The sequence below is a fragment of the Oncorhynchus kisutch genome, linkage group LG21 (assembly GCF_002021735.2).
Source record: "Oncorhynchus kisutch isolate 150728-3 linkage group LG21, Okis_V2, whole genome shotgun sequence".
Lineage (NCBI taxonomy): Eukaryota > Metazoa > Chordata > Actinopteri > Salmoniformes > Salmonidae > Oncorhynchus > Oncorhynchus kisutch.
In genome coordinates, this window is record NC_034194.2 from 37,852,360 (window position 1) to 37,871,054 (window position 18,695).

The following is an 18,695-nucleotide window of genomic DNA, read 5'->3' on the forward strand; positions in this document are numbered from 1 at the left end:
ATCGGTTTGGACACTGAAGCGTACTATCGGTTTGGGTCCCTGTAGCATCACCCCCTATCAGTCTGAATAGGAGAGAGACATACTATCGGTTTGGGACACTGTAGCATACTATCAGTTTGGGACACTGTAGCATACTATCGGTTTGGGACACTGTAGCATACTATCGGTTTGGACACTGAAGCGTACTATCGGTTTGGGACACTGTAGCATCACCCCCTATCAGTCTGAATAGGAGAGAGACATACTATCGGTTTGGGACACTGTAGCATACTATCGGTTTGGGACACTGTAGCATACTATCGGTTTGGGACACTGTAGCATACTATCGGTTTGGACACTGAAGCGTACTATCGGTTTGGGACACTGTAGCATCACCCCCTATCAGTCTGAATAGGAGAGAGACATACTATCGGTTTGGGACACTGTAGCATACTATCGGTTTGGACACTGAAGCGTACTATCAGTTTGGGACACTGTAGCATCACCCCCTATCAGTCTGAATAGGAGAGAGACATACTATCGGTTTGGGACACTGTAGCATACTATCGGTTTGGACACTGAAGCGTACTATCAGTTTGGGACACTGTAGCATCACCCCCTATCAGTCTGAATAGGAGAGAGACATACTATCGGTTTGGGACACTGTAGCATACTATCGGTTTGGGGCACTGTAGCATACTATCGGTTTGGGGCACTGTAGCATACTATCGGTTTGGGACACTGTAGCATACTATCGGTTTGGGGCACTGTAGCATACTATCGGTTTGGGACACTGTAGCATACTATCGGTTTGGGACACTGTAGCGTACTATCGGTTTGGGACACTGTAGCATCACCCCCTATCAGTCTGAATAGGAGAGAGACATACTATCGGTTTGGGACACTGTAGCATACTATCGGTTTGGGACACTGTAGCATACTATCGGTTTATGACAATCTCTAAATGATTATTTAATATGTATTTTTTATTTTTGTGGTTTTGTCCATGTACATCAATCTAATCAATCTAATACATTTCTCTTATTCGAGTATAAAGTATTAGATCAGCAACTGTCTCTCTCCTATTCACACTGATAGGGGGTGCTGTCTCTCTCCTATTCAGACTGATAGGGGGTGCTGTTAGTCTGTCTCTCTCCTATTCACACTGATTAGAGGGTGCTGTCTCTCTCCTATTCAGACTGATAGGGGGTGCTGTTTGTCTGTCTCTCTCCTATTCACACTGATAGGGGGTGCTGTCCTTCTCCTATTCAGACTGATAGGGGGTGTTGTTAGTCTGTCTCTCTCCTATTCACACTGATTAGAGGGTGCTGTCTCTCTCCTGTTCAGACTGATAGGGGGTTCTGTCTCTCTCCTATTCAGACTGATAGGGGGTGCTGTTAGTCTGCCTCTCTCCTATTCAGACTGATAGGGGGTGCTGTCTCTCTCCTATTCAGACTGATAGGTGGTGCTGTCTCTCCCCTATTCAGACTGATAGGGGCTGCTGTTAGTCTGCCTCTCTCCTATTCAGACTGATAGGGGGTGCTGTTAGTCTGCCTCTCTCCTATTCAGACTGATAGGGGGTGCTGTTAGTCTGCCTCTCTCCTATTCAGACTGATAGGGGGTGCTGTTAGTCTGCCTCTCTCCTATTCAGACTGATAAGGGGTGCTGTTAGTCTATCTCTCTCCTGTTCAGACTGATAGGGGGTGCTGTCTCTCTCCTATTCAGACTGATAGCGGGTGCTGCCTCTCCCCTATTCAGACTGATAGGGGGTGCTGTTAATCTGTCTCTCTCCTGTTCAGACTGATAGGGGGTGCTGTCTCTCTCCTATTCAAACTGATAGGGGGTTCTGTCTCTCTCCTATTCAGACTGATAGGGGGTGCTGTTAGTCTGTCTCTCTCCTGTTCAGACTGATAGGGGGTGCTGTTAGTCTGTCTCTCTCCTGTTCAGACTGATAGGGGGGGCTGTCTCTCTCCTATTCAAACTGATAGGGTGTTCTGTCTCTCTCCTATTCAGACTGATAGGGGGTGCTGTAGGTCGAACAGGTGGTGCAGTAACTTTACAGTTGATAACCCTGGCAATCACTTCGCGAAATGTTATGGTGTGTGTGTGTTTTTAATTATACACCCCTGAGCACTAGAACCCCCCCCCCCCCCCCCCCCCCATCTTGTTAAACTTCTGATAGCTGCTCAACCGGAGGGGATATCAAACTGTTCCCAGGAGCAGAATGCCACCTAGCTTACATTCCTGTGGTGTAGTTAATGTCTGTGATTGATGGCTGTGTCTTCATGGAAATCCCTGAGAACGTGCTGATATGTGAGATTTAGTTACCAAGAATTTTAACACAGTTTGTTACTGTGTGAAGTGGTTTGGTTTCAACTTAATCAACACTCGGAATACAGAACTGTAGAACTGCTATGTAGCTGTGAAGTATGTGCTGGGGGTTGATTGACCAGTGTGTGTGTGTGTGTGTGTGTGTGTGTGTGTGTGTGTGTGCCACTCTCTATAACTGCAGTGTGGATGATGAGTTGATGAAGGTAGGGCACAGTTAGAGGTTGCGAGCGTTTGGCTGATATTTCTGTGGCATTGTGACGGTGCCAACGCCTGCTAATTTAAGTTCCCCACCCCTAGGACATGTTACTCAATCCTCCCTTTTCTGCTCTCTCTCTCCCTTTCTCTCTCTGTCTCTCCATCTGTCTTTTCTCTCTCTCCATCTCTCTCTCTGTCCCTCCCTCCTTTCTCTCTCTCCATCTATCTCTCTCTCTTTCCCTCCCTCCATTTCTCTCTCTGTTGCTCCATCCCCTCTCCCTCTCCATGTCTCCCTCCCCTCTCTCTCTCTCCATCTCTCCCTCTTTCACTCTCTCTCCTTCTTCCACCCCCCCATCTCATCAGTTGCATAAGTCATGTTAGGAATTTAGTTTATTTCATCTTAAATGCCCCTGGCAACTGAAATGAGACTGATATGAGGGCTAAGTAGACACTCAGACTCACACGCACACACACGCACGCACACGCGCACACACACACACACACACACACACGCGCAGCCCTTACTGGAAAACATTGACACACGGCCCATCAGGTGATGTCATGTCCCAGCCAGGTTAGAACTACATAGAAAATGATTTGTCCCTGTTCCAAGACACAGTTTGAGAGAAATATGCATGTTGTCATAGCCTCACTTCAGGGCAACAGCCAGCAGGTCAGAGGTCAGGGAGTGGGACTAGAAAGACAGATATAGTGGAGGATTACGTGCAACTAAGAAACTGTGTGAATCTCTCTGCATTGCGTTTGGCACCCTATTCCCTATATAGTGCACTACTTCTTACCAGAGCCCTATTCCCTATATAGTGCACAACTTCTTACCAGAGCCCTATTCCCTATATAGTGCACTACTTCTTACCAGTGCCCTATTCCCTATATAGTGCACTACTTTCGACCAGAGCCCTATTCCCTATATAGTGCACTACTTCTTACCAGAGCCCTATTCTCTATATAGTGCACTACTTCTTACCAGAGCCCTATTCCCTATATAGTGCACTACTTTCGACCAGAGCCCTATTCCCTATATAGTGCACTACTTCTTACCAGAGCCCTATTCCCTATATAGTGCACTACTTCTTACCAGAGCCCTATTCCCTATATAGTGCACTACTTCTTACCAGAGCCCTATTCCCTATATATTGCACTACTTTCGACCAGAGCCCTATTCCCTATATAGTGCACTATTTTCGACTAGAGCCCTATTCCCTATATAGTGCACTACTTTCGACCAGAGCCCTATTCCCTATATAGTGCACTACTTTCGACCAGAGCCCTCTTCCCTATATAGTGCACTACTTTCGACCAGAGCCCTATTCCCTATATAGTGCACTACTTTCGACCAGAGCCCTCTTCCCTATATAGTGCACTACTTTCGACCAGAGCCCTCTTCCCTATATAGTGCACTACTTTCGACCAGAGCCCTCTTCCCTATATAGTGCACTACTTTCGACCAGAGCCCTATTCCCTATATAGTGCACTAGTTTCGACCAGAGCCCTATTCCCTATATAGTGCACTACTTTCGACCAGAGCCCTATTCCCTATATAGTGCACTACTTCTTACCAGAGCCCTATTCCCTATATAGTGCACTACTTCTTACCAGAGCCCTATTCCCTATATATTGCACTACTTTCGACCAGAGCCCTATTCCCTATATAGTGCACTATTTTCGACTAGAGCCCTATTCCCTATATAGTGCACTACTTTCGACCAGAGCCCTCTTCCCTATATAGTGCACTACTTTCGACCAGAGCCCTATTCCCTATATAGTGCACTACTTTCGACCAGAGCCCTATTCCCTATATAGTGCACTACTTCTTACCAGAGCCCTATGGGAATAGGGGGCTATATGAGACACATGTACTGTGTAACTGCCTGGCTGTAGCAGTTGTGAATGCAAGTTTGCAGGAGGTCTCCGGGGCAGATTACAGTTTAGGGTCTATTTCCCCTGTGTGATAAACAACACACACAGACACACACACACACAGACACAGACACACACACACACACACACACACACACACACACACACACACACACACACACACACACACACACACACACACACACACACACACACACACACACACACACACACACAGATCTGGTGCCCGTGAATGCGGGTGGTAGACGGTAGAGGCAGGCTCTGCTACTCTTCTCATCAGGCATCATCACTTCTCCCTGGGATTCCCCACTTAGATAGATGCCCTGAACATCTCTTGAGCTTTAGGTTTCCTGCAGGCCCACTGGAGAAGATATGTACCGTAAACTACTGGTTATATCAGAGTATTGTTACAGAGGAAGTGTCCTGAAGGAATTTACAACGTGGGACTGTAAAACAACCAAGGGAGATGGTCTTGTGGTTACCGATGACAGCGTCGACTGTGAGAGAAGAATGAGACTGACTGTTGTCTGTGTCAGGAGGGCAGTGGTGTCCCTTTCTAGAGCTTTCTAAGGAGAATACATCTGTCACGCACACACACACACACACACACACACACACACACACACACACACACACACACACACACACACACACACACACACACACACACACACACACACACACACACACACACACACGTTCCCCCAAACTCCCCTCCCCCACCCCACATAAACACTTCTGTTAGGAGGGTGGATGTGGCCGACACTATGTAATACTTGTAATGAGGTTTCCATGTGGTGCAAATACTAACATACAGCAGAAAGTAGTGCAGAGAGCTGCACCGGAAACCCATCGACCGCTGTGAAACGGTTCATGGCTTTATACTCATAGTGTGTCAGCCACACCTTCACTCACTGATCTCAACTCACAGATAAAGACTGAAGCTCTCAGGTGTTTGGTTGGCTAATCTGTTACGGCACGGTCACATCAGTACAGCTCTATGGTTGTGTGATGTGAGTAAACATCACGATAAGCATCAAGCAAATGATTTATGGTCTTATGGAAATATGGGATTTTGCAGGTAACGTTATTTAAAACGTGAAAAATATGTTCATGTAATTTTTGATTGACTTTAGATGTGGTGTGTTTTGTGGTCTTTTTAATATTTTTTTTTTTTACAGTTTGTGCTACAGACAATCAGATGTAACATGTTCTAGAACTGTTTGATGATTACACCATGATTGACATCTCCTCTCTCCTCTCTCCTGTCTCATCTCTCCTCTGTCCTCTCTCATTTCTCCTCTCTCATCTCTCCTCTCTCCTCTCTCCTGTCTCGTCTCTCCTCTGTCCTCTCTCATTTCTCCTCTCTCATCTCTCCTCTCTCCTCTCTCCTCTCTCCTGTCTCGTCTCTCCTCTGTCCTCTCTCATTTCTCCTCTCTCCTCTCTCCTCTCTCCTGTCTCGTCTCTCCTCTCGCCTCTCTCCTCTCTCCTCTCATCTCTCCTCTCATCTCTCCTCTCTCCTCTCATCTCCCCTCTCTCCACTCATCTCTCCTCTCTCCTGTCTCATCTCTCCACTGTCCTCTCTCATTTCTCCTCTCTCATCTCTCCTCTCTCCTGTCTCGTCTCTCCTGTTTCGTCTCTCGCCTCTCTCCTCTCTCCTCTCATCTCTCCTCTCTCCTCTCATCTCTCCTCTCATCTCTCATCTCTCCTCTCTCCTGTCTCGTCTCTCATCTCTCCTCTCATCTCTCCTCTCATCTCTCCTCTCATCTCTCCTCTCTCCTGTCTCCTCTCTCCTCGCCCTTTCTTCTTGCCACAGCCGAGGCCAATCATGAGTCGGGGGTGGGAACTCGCCCCCTGGAGCCATCCACTCCCAGCCCCACTCCCACTCTGAGGAGGGCAGGGCCAGGGGAGCATGACCTCCTGACCTGTGGGAGGTGCCAGACCAACTTCCTCCTTGGAGACATCCTGGTCTTCATAGAACACAAAAGGAGACTGTGCAGTGGAGGAGTCCGCGCCCCTGGAGGGTTCTCCAAACCGGGCGAGAGGGGGACCCCCATCTTGGCACGAGGAGGGGCGGTGCCAGTGGAGGTGGGGGTGCAGGTGACCCCACATGGGGATGAGGAAGAGGAGAGGAGGCTGACGCCCGCTAAAGGAATCTGTCCCAAGCAGGAAAGAGGAAACACAGGTAGGAACCTGGAAGTCTGAATGCAATTGGTCTGGCTCTGTTTAAAATGCTTTGAAGGAGTAGAGACAGAATATTTGGGTTTGTAAAGACAAATACACACATGTTTGGCATCAAGTGCAGTGTGAGTTTTGACACTCGATTAAGCACACGCACGCACACACACACACACACACACACACACACACACACACACACACACACACACACACCGCTACGCAGCCCCAGCTCTAAAGCTGCCTGGAGGATCCCTGCTGCTGAAACCAATTGTGCCAGGACGTGACAGCGGAGTCGTTGCCAGGCCCTGTGTGTGTTCATAAGGACATTCTGCTGCATCAAAAGGTTAAGAAAGCTGATTAAAATGCTGTGGCTGGGAGGTGCAGAGAAGAGGATTAATAAAGAGGATATAGGACCATTCATCTGGTTTAAAGAGTCTGTTTAGTATTAGCATGTGGAGCTGCAGGGGGACAAGCTCAAAGTTAAAAGGCCACACAGTCACTACTATAGAGGCCACACAGTCACTACTATAGAGGCCACACAGTCACTACTATAGAGGCCACACAGTCACTACTATAGAGGCCACACAGTCACTACTATAGAGGCCACACAGTCACTACTATAGAGGCCACACAGTCACTACTATAGAGGCCACACAGTCACTACTATAGAGGCCACACAGTCACTACTATAGAGGCCACACAGTCACTACTATAGAGGCCACACAGTCACTACTATAGAGGCCACACAGTCACTACTATAGAGGCCACACAGTCACTACTATAGAGGTCACACAGTCACTACTATAGAGGCCACACAGTCACTACTATAGAGGCCACACAGTCACTACTATAGAGGCCACACAGTCACTACTATAGAGGCCACACAGTCACTACTATAGAGGCCACACAGTCACTACTATAGAGGCCACACAGTCACTACTATAGAGCCCACACAGTCACTACTATAGAGGTCACACAGTCACTACTATAGAGTTCACACAGTCACTACTATAGAGTTCACACAGTCACTACTATAGAGTTCACACAGTCACTACTATAGATGCCACACAGTCACTACTATAGAGGCCACACAGTCACTACTATAGAGGCCACACAGTCACTACTATAGAGGCCACACATTCACTACTATAGAGGCCACACAGTCACTACTATAGAGGCCACACAGTCACAACTATAGAGGTCACACAGTCTCTACTATAGAGGACACACTGTCTCTACTATAGAGGCCACACAGTCACTACTATAGAGGCCACACAGTCACTACTATAGAGGCCACACAGTCACTAGTATAGAGGCCACACAGTCACTACTTTCGGAACGCAAACTGGTAGACTGGAGATAGTAGAATCGGGAAGTTGGGGAATAATACGTCAAATTCTAAATTTGCAGAGAGGCCTTAAGCAGCCCATATATATGATGAGAAAGACTGTATTTCTACACAACTCAGCCTATAGCAGACAGAGAACCTACACAACTCAGCCTATAGCAGACAGAGAGAAATATACTGTCCTCCTACACAACTCAACCTATAGCAGATAGAGAACCTACACAACTCAACCTATAGCAGACAGAAAAATATACTGTCCTCCTACACAACTCAACCTATAGCAGATAGAGAACCTACACAACTCAACCTATAGCAGACAGAAAAATATAGTGTCCTCCTACACAACTCAACCTATAGAAGACAGAGAACCTACACAACTCAATCTATAGCAGACAGAGAGACATATACTGTCCTCCTACACAACTCAACCTATAGCAGACAGAGAACCTACACAACTCAACCTATAGCAGACAGAGAAATATACTGTCCTCCTACACAACTCAACCTATAGCAGACAGAGAGAAATATACTGTCCTCCTACACAACTCAGCCTATAGCAGACAGAGAACCTACACAATTCAACCTATAGCAGACAGAGGGAAATATACTGTCCTCCTACACAACTCAACCTATAGCAGACAGAGAGAAATATACTGTCCTCCTACACAACTCAAGCTATAGCAGACAGAGAAATATACTGTCCTCCTACACAACTCAACCTATAGCAGACAGAGAGAAATATACTGTCCTCCTACACAACTCAGCCTATAGCAGACAGAGAACCTACACAATTCAACCTATAGCAGACAGAGGGAAATATACTGTCCTCCTACACAACTCAACCTATAGCAGACAGAGAGAAATATACTGTCCTCCTACACAACTCAGCCTATAGCAGACAGAGAACCTACACAACTCAACCTATAGCAGACAGAGAGAAATATACTGTCCTCCTACACAACTCAACCTATAGCAGATAGAGAACCTACACAACTCAACCTATAGCAGACAGAGAGAAATATAGTGTCCTCCTACACAACTCAACCTATAGCAGATAGAGAACCTACACAACTCAACCTATAGCAGACAGACAGATATACTGTCCTCCTACACAACTCAACCTATAGCAGATAGAGAACCTACACAACTCAACCTATAGCAGACAGAAAAATATAGTGTCCTCCTACACAACTCAACCTATAGCAGACAGAGAACCTACACAACTCAATCTATAGCAGACAGAGAGACATATACTGTCCTCCTACACAACTCAACCTATAGCAGACAGAGAACCTACACAACTCAACCTATAGCAGACAGAGAAATATACTGTCCTCCTACACAACTCAACCTATAGCAGACAGAGGGAAATATACTGTCCTCCTACACAACTCAACCTATAGCAGACAGAGAACCTACACAACTCAACCTATAGCAGACAGCATAATATACTGTCCTCCTACACAACTCAACCTATAGCAGACAGAGAAATATAATGTCCTGCTATAGTTCATTCAAAACTCAAATTTAGTCCGAATCAGAGTCAGAATCCCACCGACTCACACAGTTTGATGCCTTTCTTCTGCTTCCACAGTATTACAGTGACCTTCCCTTGATTTATTTCACCAGAGGAAAAGTCAACCTTATCTATGGGAATGCAGGACAAGGAACCACTCCAGGGCTGAATTAATGAATGAAACAGCTGAAGAGCGTTTCAAGCTTTACTCAACACGTTAGAATACCACTTAGAGACTTCTTAAGTTTCAGCCAAACCAGATGATGTTTAAAAGGGCTAATTATATCTAGCATGGCTGCCAGACAGAACAGAGTACATCATAGTGCCTGCGGTGGAGGTGAGGAAGGGAAACATGCTATAGACCAGCGCTGCCCAACACTCTTCCTGGAGATCTACTGTCCTGTAGGTTATCAGTCCAACCCTCTTCCTGGAGATAAACTGTCCTGTAGGTTATCAGTCCAACCCTCTTCCTGGAGATAAACTGTCCTGTAGGTTATCAGTCCAACCCTCTTCCTGGAGATAAACTGTCCTGTAGGTTATCAGTCCATCCCTCTTCCTGGAGATCTACTGTCCTGTAGGTTATCAGTCCATCCCTCTTCCTGGAGATCTATTGTCCTGTAGGTTTTCAGTAAAGGGCAGAACAGAGCACTGCAGTTAGTTAGGGAGAACGGCTGACCTGATCTGTCATGCACGCACTCATACAAATGCAGAAATGCAAGCATGGCATGCACATGAACCCCCCACCCCCCCCCCACACACACACAGACACACATCTTATATACAGACACATCATATTCTTTATCCCCTTACACTGTGTATAAGACAGTAGTTTTGGAATTGTTAGTTAGATTACTTGTTAGATATTACTGCATTGTCGGAACTAGAAGCACAAGCATTTCGCTACACTCGCATTAACATCTGCTAACCATGTGTATGTGACAAATAACATTTGATTTGATTTGATTTAGTAGAATGCGGTTCCTCTACGTAATGACACAGAACAAGGCCGAGGCAGGATGTTACAAAAGGAACCCAACTGTTAGTTGTTTCAGACAGAAGAGGAGGGGCTTAAGGTGTATTTCTGATTGTGGGCAGCTTGTTTTTCATGCCTGCCTGTATGTATGCAGACAGTTCCTGTCTAAAACTGTCCCCATAGAAGAACCCTTTTGGATCCAGGTAGATCCCTTTTTGGTTCCAGGTAGAACCATTATGTGGAAAAGGTTCTACGTACATCCCAAAAAGGATTCTACCTTGAACCTAAATGGTTCTACCTGGATCCAAAAGGGTTCTACCTGGAACCTAAAGGGTTCTACCTGGATCCAAAATGGTTCTTCCTGGAACCTAAAGGGTTCTACCTGGATCCAAAAGGGTTCTACCTGGAATCTAAAGAGTTCTGCATGGATCCAAGATAGTTTTTCAAAAGGTTCTCCTATGGGGACAGTTTTAGATAGGGACTGTCTGCACGCACACAGTCAGGCATGTGAAACAAGCTGCCCACACACTCAGAAATACACCTCAACCCCCTCCTCTCCTGTCTGAAACCACAGTTGGTTTCTTTTTGTAACATCCTGCCTCGGCCTTGTACTTCGTCAGTACGCAGCTTACACTGCAAAGATGTTGTGAGGCTAGCACATTTAACTGAACACACACACACAGACACACACACACACACACATAAACATAGATGATGTTGGGATGAAAAATGGCTTCTGAATGTCTTCATTTCTCAAGCTGATGTAAACCCTGTGTGAGCGGTGTGTGTGTGTGGTTGAGAGAGTGGCGTGTGTGTGTGTTTGAGATATTTGTGAGCATTGTGTGTGTGAAGAATGATGAGTGTCATCAGACAGCGCACGGCTGTCGCTAAGGGAGCTCTGCCGTCGCCACGATGACCCTGGCCTGGCTTTGAACCCATCTCCAGACGCCTCATATCCCCTCTGGATGTGCACCGAGACATCACCACCACACACACGCGCACACACACACACACACACACACACACACACACACACACACACACACACACACACACACACACACACACACACACACACACACACGCAGACACAGCCACACACACACACACACACACAGACACACACACAGACACATACATAGACACACACACAGACACACAGACACAGATACACAGACACAGACACACAGACACAGACACACACACACACACACACACTCTGTGTGAATATTTCATGATTCTCTCTCTCTACCCATCCATCTTTGATCTGCCTGGGCTGAGATACATCTCTAGAGGACTACACTGTGAACTAGGCTGAAATGTTGAACATTATGGAATTTACTGTCTTGTTTGCAGTAGTGAATTATGTAGTTACTGTAGGGCACTGCTGGCCCCCCTTCTGAAGGATCAATCAATCAATCTAATGTATTTATAAAGCCCTTCTTACATCAGCTGATATCTCAAAGTGCTGTACAGAAACCCAGCCTAAAACCCCAAAACAGCAAGCAATGCAGGTGTAGAAGCACGGTGGCTAGGAAAAACTCCCTAGAAAGGCCAGAACCTAGGAAGAAACCTAGAGAGGAACCAGGCTATGAGGGGTGGCCTGTCCTCTTCTGGCTGTGCCGGGTGGAGATTATAACAGAACATGGCCAAGATGTTCAAACATTCATAGATTACCAGCAGGGTCTGATAATAATAATCACAGTGGTTGTAGAGGGTGAAACAGGTCAGCACCTCAGGAGTAAATGTCAGTTGGCTCTTCAAAGCCAATCATTCAGCGTTAGAAACAGCAGGTGCGGTAGAGAGAGAGTCTAAAACAGCAGGTCCGGGACAAGGTAGCACGTCCAGTGATCAGGTCTGGGTTCCATAACCGCAGGCAGAACAGTTGAAACTGGAGCAGCAGCATGACCAGGTGGACTGAGGACAGCTAGGAGTCATCAGGCCAGGTAGTCCTGGGGCATGGTCCCAGGGCTCAGGTCCTTCGGGAGGGGAGGGAGAGAGAGAGAATTATAGTGAGTACAGTGAGCACAGCCTTGCCATTGAGAAGGGTAGACACAGGAAAACCTGGCTCCCTGTAGAGGAAAGGCTGTGCAACCACTGCACAACAGCAGAACCTGAGACGGAGCTGCATTTCCTGACAAAATGTCAAAAATATAAAACAATTAGAGAGTGTCATTTCCCCAAATTTCAAGGTTTCAAAGACCTCTCTGATGAGGATAGGCTACCCGTCCTGTTGGGGGAGGGCGCAGAGAGCTGTGGGTTGGCAGCGCACTACATTGCTGCCTGCCATAAGTTGAGGGACAGTGTCTGACAGACCAACCAACCTGCACATGTCCTCTACTGTATACTTATTGTTATTGTTCAATGTATGGTTATTTTGACCCTTGGTTATTGTTGTTACTGTTGTCCCGGTTATTTTGACCCTTGGTTATTGTTGTTACTGTTGTCCCGGTTATTTTGACCCTTGGTTATTGTTGTTACTGTTGTCCCGGTTATTTTGACCCTTGGTTATTGTTGTTACTGTTGTCCCGGTTATTTTGACCCTTGGTTATTGTTGTTACTGTTGTCCCGGTTATTTTGACCCTTGGTTATTGTTGTTACTGTTGTCCCGGTTATTTTGACCCTTGGTTATTGTTGTTACTGTTGTCCCGGTTATTTTGACCCTTGGTTATTGTTGTTACTGTTGTCCTGGTTATTTTGACCCTTGGTTATTGTTGTTACTGTTGTCCCGGTTATTTTGACCCTTGGTTATTGTTGTTACTGTTGTCCCGGTTATTTTGACCCTTGGTTATTGTTGTTACTGTTGTCCCGGTTATTTTGACCCTTGGTTATTGTTGTTACTGTTGTCCCGGTTATTTTGACCCTTGGTTATTGTTGTTACTGTTGTCCCGGTTATTTTGACCCTTGGTTATTGTTGTTACTGTTGCTCATTGACAATTTTTATGTATTTTATTTATTGTAAATATCCAAAATTATATTTGGCAATATGTACATTGTTACGTCATGCCAATAAATTGAATTGAATTGAATTGAATTAGAGGGAGCCTACTTAAATTCCCACAGGACACTAGATGAGACAGGAGAATTACACCAGATATATCAGACTGCACACATCAATCCCCCCCCCCCCCCAAAAAAATTACTCAGTGGGGGTCTCAACTTACTGTTGAGAGTTAGAATAGTAAAATACACAAGTTGCAATTTTGAAATGTGGTTTATTACATCAGCAGTATTTCTCTTGTTCTGTCAGTCACTGATTTAGCCGAAGCCAACTGTATCTTTTTAGATTCCTAAGTTAGTTAAGCGCCCATCTATCTAAACTTGTTATGATGGTCGAATTACCAGCCGGGGGTGGGGGGGTGGGGGGTGGGGTGGGGGGGGCATTGATTTTGTTAGTCAGTCTCATTCAGTTATCATATTAAAAACTGAAAACATATCCCTCCATCCTATGGCAAAATGTGTAGCATTCCAGGAAATTAGCTGTAAAAACAGATCACTTTCCTTTGCGCCTCATGGCAAAATGGGTAGAATTGCATGAAATTAACTATGAAATGTTTTTTAAAAACATACCAAAAAAAATGGCCACGAGCAACTGCAGCCCCTCATGATGAGTTCAGATTGTGTTGTGTCCCTGACCCCTATCCCTGCTGTAGGTGGTATTGCAGTAGTAGTATCAGTAGTAGCTGTAGTTATGCTAATAGCAGCATTGCATTAGACTCAATAGCGAGCCTTTATATTCCAATACCAACCCACCAAGAGACGAGGTGTATTTGAATGCGTTTTTCCCCCTCTGTTCTCTGTTCTTTCCCTCTGCCACCCATTGCTCTTTTAATCACCTGGCATGCTCTCATTAGCATATTCAATAGGCTTTAATCATGAAAAGCAATCAGGGTGTTGCATATTCATACCTCGGTTCTGTGTATAGTCGGGCCGGGTCCCTGTCTCGCTCCAGTACCAAGCAGGCCTAATCAGCACGCTACCTGGGTAATAGCTGCATCATGGCCCATCGCGTGAACACACACACACACACACACACAAGCACACACACACACACACACATACCCACACACTGCTCAAGTTTAGAAATAGCTTCATATGCTAATTCTGGGTTATCTCTGCAGAGGGTGTGGGACAGACAGATGGAGTGAGGGAAGGAAAGGACAGAGGAGAGGAGAGAAGGGGGGAAATAGATGAAAAGATGGTGATACTGATCCCTCTGATTGGAGCTGTGAATATTTGTACAACGGCTTAAGGAAACACACATATTAGCATAATGACTTTGTCGTTTTTGAATTAAACACATTTGCATATGAAACCGCGTTAATTACTCCTGATGATGTTTAGTTTCTACTTGCTTCATTTGATGTCCAGGCTTCAGGGTTGTGATTAGGGGTTATGAGGTGGTAGATGTGTGTTGTAGGGATGGTGTCATGTGTGTGTGTGTGTGTGTGTGTGTGTGTGTGTGTGTGTGGGAGTGTTGTGGGTGTCCACCTCAATGTCCTGTACACAGGAGTGTTGTCGGTGTCAACCTAAGTGTCCTGTACACAGGAGTGTTGTCGGTGTCAACCTAAGTGTCCTGTATTCGGGAGTGTTGTCGGTGTCAACCTAAGTGTCCTGTATTCGGGAGTGTTGTCGGTGTCAACCTAAGTGTCCTGTATTCGGGAGTGTTGTGGGTGTCAACCTAAGTGTCCTGTATTCGGGACACCTCAGTTTATCTCCATCCAACTCCACCTCCTTACTACCCCACCTCCATCCTACCTCACCATCCTACCCCACCTCCATCCTACCTCACCATCCTACCCCACATCCATCCTACCTCACCATCCTACCCCACCTCCATCCTACCTCACCATCCTACCTCACCATCCTACCCCACCTCCATCCTACCTCACCATCCTACCTCACCATCCTACCCCACCATCCTACCCCACCTCAATCCTACCCCACCTCCGTCCTACCTCACCAATCCTACCCCACCACCATCCTACCTCACAATCCTACCCCACCGCCATCCTACCTCACCAATCCTACCCCACCTCCAATCTACCTCACCAATCCTACCCCACCTCAAGTTTACCCCACCTCCATCCTACCTCACCTCCATCCTACCCCACCTCGGTCCTACCCCACCTCCATCCTACCCCACCCCCATCCTACCCTGCATCGCTTCACATCTCTAGCCCATTATAGTGCTCTGTTTTCAGGCTAGCTGAAAGGAGACCACCCCGGGGCTGTCTGACTGCCTGGCTGTGTTTGCTAACAGGGGCAATCAGGCCCATACTTGGAGGCGTCAAACATGGTGGAAACACATATGTGCACCACACGACCCAGTGGAGCGACACACACACACACACACACACACACACACACACACACACACACACACACACACACACACACACACACACACACACACACACACACACACATGCCCACATACACGCAAACACATGAAAACACACACACACACAGTGTTCGGGCTGAAAGGTTCCCACATGAAGGCATCAAACGGTCCTCTGCCATCTTTATGACACTCATATGGCAGCACATTTGATATTTTCCTACCACAGTGGGGGAATAAATCTCCCCACTAATTTGGACTGGGCTAGTGAGTGCTCAGAGCTGCCTGCCGCTAACTTTGTGTGTGTGTGTGTGTGTGTGTGTGTCTGTGTGTGTGTGTGTGTCTGTGTGTCTGTGTGTGTGTGTGTGTGTGTGTGTGTCTGTGTGTGTGTGTGTCTGTGTGTGTGTGTGTGTGTGTGTGTGTGTGTGTGTGTGTGTGTGTGTGTGTGTGTGTGTGTGTGTGTGTGTGTGTGTGTGTGTGTGGAGGACGCTGCCTGACGGTGTTGTCCAGATGTGCTGTGGATGTTTATGCCGCTTAATAGGCGAGTCTTAAACGCATAAAAAAAATCACACCCCTTCCAGCTATGTCACAATGTGTGTGTGTGTGTGTGTGTGTGTGTGTGTGTGTGTGTGTGTGTGTGTGTGTTTCACATTGTGTCGGGGGAATAGAGATCTGGGTACTAAATGCCAACACATTGCTTTTGGGTTTAATCGAGGCTTAAGTGACAATGAAAAGCCGTTGTTGTTTGTGTGAGGAAGGAGCAGCATCTAGCAAGTAAAGGAAGTGGAACTCTACCCTGTCTTAGTTGAGCTGCTCACTGAGACAGATGTGCCATACACACACCTTGTGATTTAGATTCAATGCCGTGAATTTTGAGCCCAAGGCCCTGTTGTGCAGGTACTCTTGAGTCTTGCCACTAAGTTCCTCTGAATCTCCCAAGAAAGGCTATAATTCTAAATATGGAATATGATGCCAACAAAGACCGTTTTTGACCTCAAAATCAAATCAAATCAAATTGTATCAGTCACATACACATGGTTAGCAGATGATATTGCGAGTGTAGCGAAATGCTTGTGCTTCTACTTCCGACAGTGCAGCAATATCTAGGGAGGGTCAAATCTCTTAGAAACCTGCCCTGTGTCATAGACAGAGACGTATCCCTGCTTTAGAAAACAATCTTTAGGTAACAACTGAAGCCTTGCATAGATGACAGACATGGGATAAACAAGTATACTGTACAGTCTGAAAGGTTTCGAGGGATAGACCCCATTTAGGGCAAAGGAGAGCTTTTCTGACCGGGGATGTGTTCATTCACTGTCTTTTTGTGTTGAAAAGTGCACGGTGTGTTTGTGTTGAAAAGTGCACGGTGTGTTTGTGTTGAAAAGTGCACGGTGTGTTTGTGTTGAAAAGTGCACGGTGTGTTTGTGTTGAAAAGTGCACGGTGTGTTTGCGTTGAAAAGTGCACGGTGTGTTTGTGTTGAAAAGTGCACGGTGTGGTTGCGTTGAAAAGTGCACAGTGTGTTTGTGTTGAAAAGTGCACGGTGTGTTTGTGTTGAAAAGTGCACGGTGTGTTTGTGTTGTAAAGTGCACGGTGTGTTTGTGTTGAAAAGTGCACGGTGTGTTTGCGTTCTGGCTGCTTGTTAGTGCGGTTCTGTAAAGACGGTAATCCTTGTTACTTTAGAGTGGCACTGTGTTTCTTATCGTCTTATTGGCCACATCTGTCTGGGTGGTAATATCACCGTGGAAGTGAAGAGACAGCGTTGATGGTTTACAATGTGTTTCACCACAAAGAGGTATCGGAGGCCTTGATTACTGCAGTTACCATTCAGTTACCATTCAGTTACCATTCAGTTACCATTCAGTCACCATTCAGTTACCATTCAGTTACCATTCATGCATTTTTTTCATCTCATTTTCTTTGCACAGTAGTTTCCTACTAAATACTGTATATGTCCCCATTTGTCCTGTAAATGTGTGCTCTGTGTTGAATGTCCATAATGGCTGATGACAATACAGTCAGGGGAATTATCTCTGCAAGGTTACAGAGGTACCGTGATAATAGGTCGACCTAAAAGCCCTTCTCCTCCTTAGTCTTTCCCAGAACACACATCCCTTCTCCTCCTTAGTCTTTCCCAGAACACACATCCCTCCTCCTCCTTAGTCTTTCCCAGAACACACATCCCTTCTCCTCCTTAGTCTTTCCCAGAACACACATCCCTTCTCCTCCTTAGTCTTTCCCAGAACACACATCCCTTCTCCTCCTTAGTCTTTCCCAGAACACACATCCCTTCTCCTCCTTAATCTTTCCCAGAACACACATCCCTTCTCCTCCTTAATCTTTCCCAGAACACACATCCCTTCTCCTCCTTAGTCTTTTCCAGAACACACATCCCTTCTCCACCTTAGTCTTTCCCAGAACACACATCCCTTCTCCTCCTTAGTCTTTCCCAGAACACACATCCCTTCTCCACCTTAGTCTTTCCCAGAACACACATCCCTTCTCCTCCTTAGTCTTTCCCAGAACACACAGCCCTTCTCCACCTTAATCTTTCCCAGAACACACATCCCTTCTCCTCCTTAGTCTTTCCCAGAACACACATCCCTTCTCCTCCTTAATCTTTCCCAGAACACACATCCCTTCTCCTCCTTAATCTTTCCCAGAACACACATCCCTTCTCCTCCTTAGTCTTTTCCAGAACACACATCCCTTCTCCACCTTAGTCTTTCCCAGAACACACATCCCTTCTCCTCCTTAGTCTTTCCCAGAACACACAGCCCTTCTCCACCTTAATCTTTCCCAGAACACACATCCCTTCTCCTCCTTAGTCTTTCCCAGAACACACAGCCCTTCTCCTCCTTAGTCTTTCCCAGAACACACAGCCCTTCTCCACCTTAATCTTTCCCAGAACACACAGCCCTTCTCCTCCTTAGT

The 18,695-nt window shown here is 46.3% G+C and overlaps 1 protein-coding gene across 2 annotated transcripts in view; it reads left to right on the forward strand.

Moving 5' to 3' along the window:
* LOC109866442 (B-cell lymphoma/leukemia 11B) overlaps window positions 1-18,695 on the forward strand; it is a 50,606-nt gene that overhangs the window by 10,223 nt on the left and 21,688 nt on the right. The window contains exons 1-2 of one of the 2 annotated variants that reach the window (XM_031800649.1): window positions 5,232-5,485; window positions 6,221-6,589. In XM_031800649.1, the coding sequence (XP_031656509.1) occupies window positions 5,449-5,485; window positions 6,221-6,589 (406 nt within the window). In that variant the 5' untranslated portion in view covers window positions 5,232-5,448. Of the gene's footprint in view, window positions 1-5,231; window positions 5,486-6,220; window positions 6,590-18,695 lie in introns of those variants that run through there. The other variant, XM_031800648.1, reaches the window with a different exon arrangement.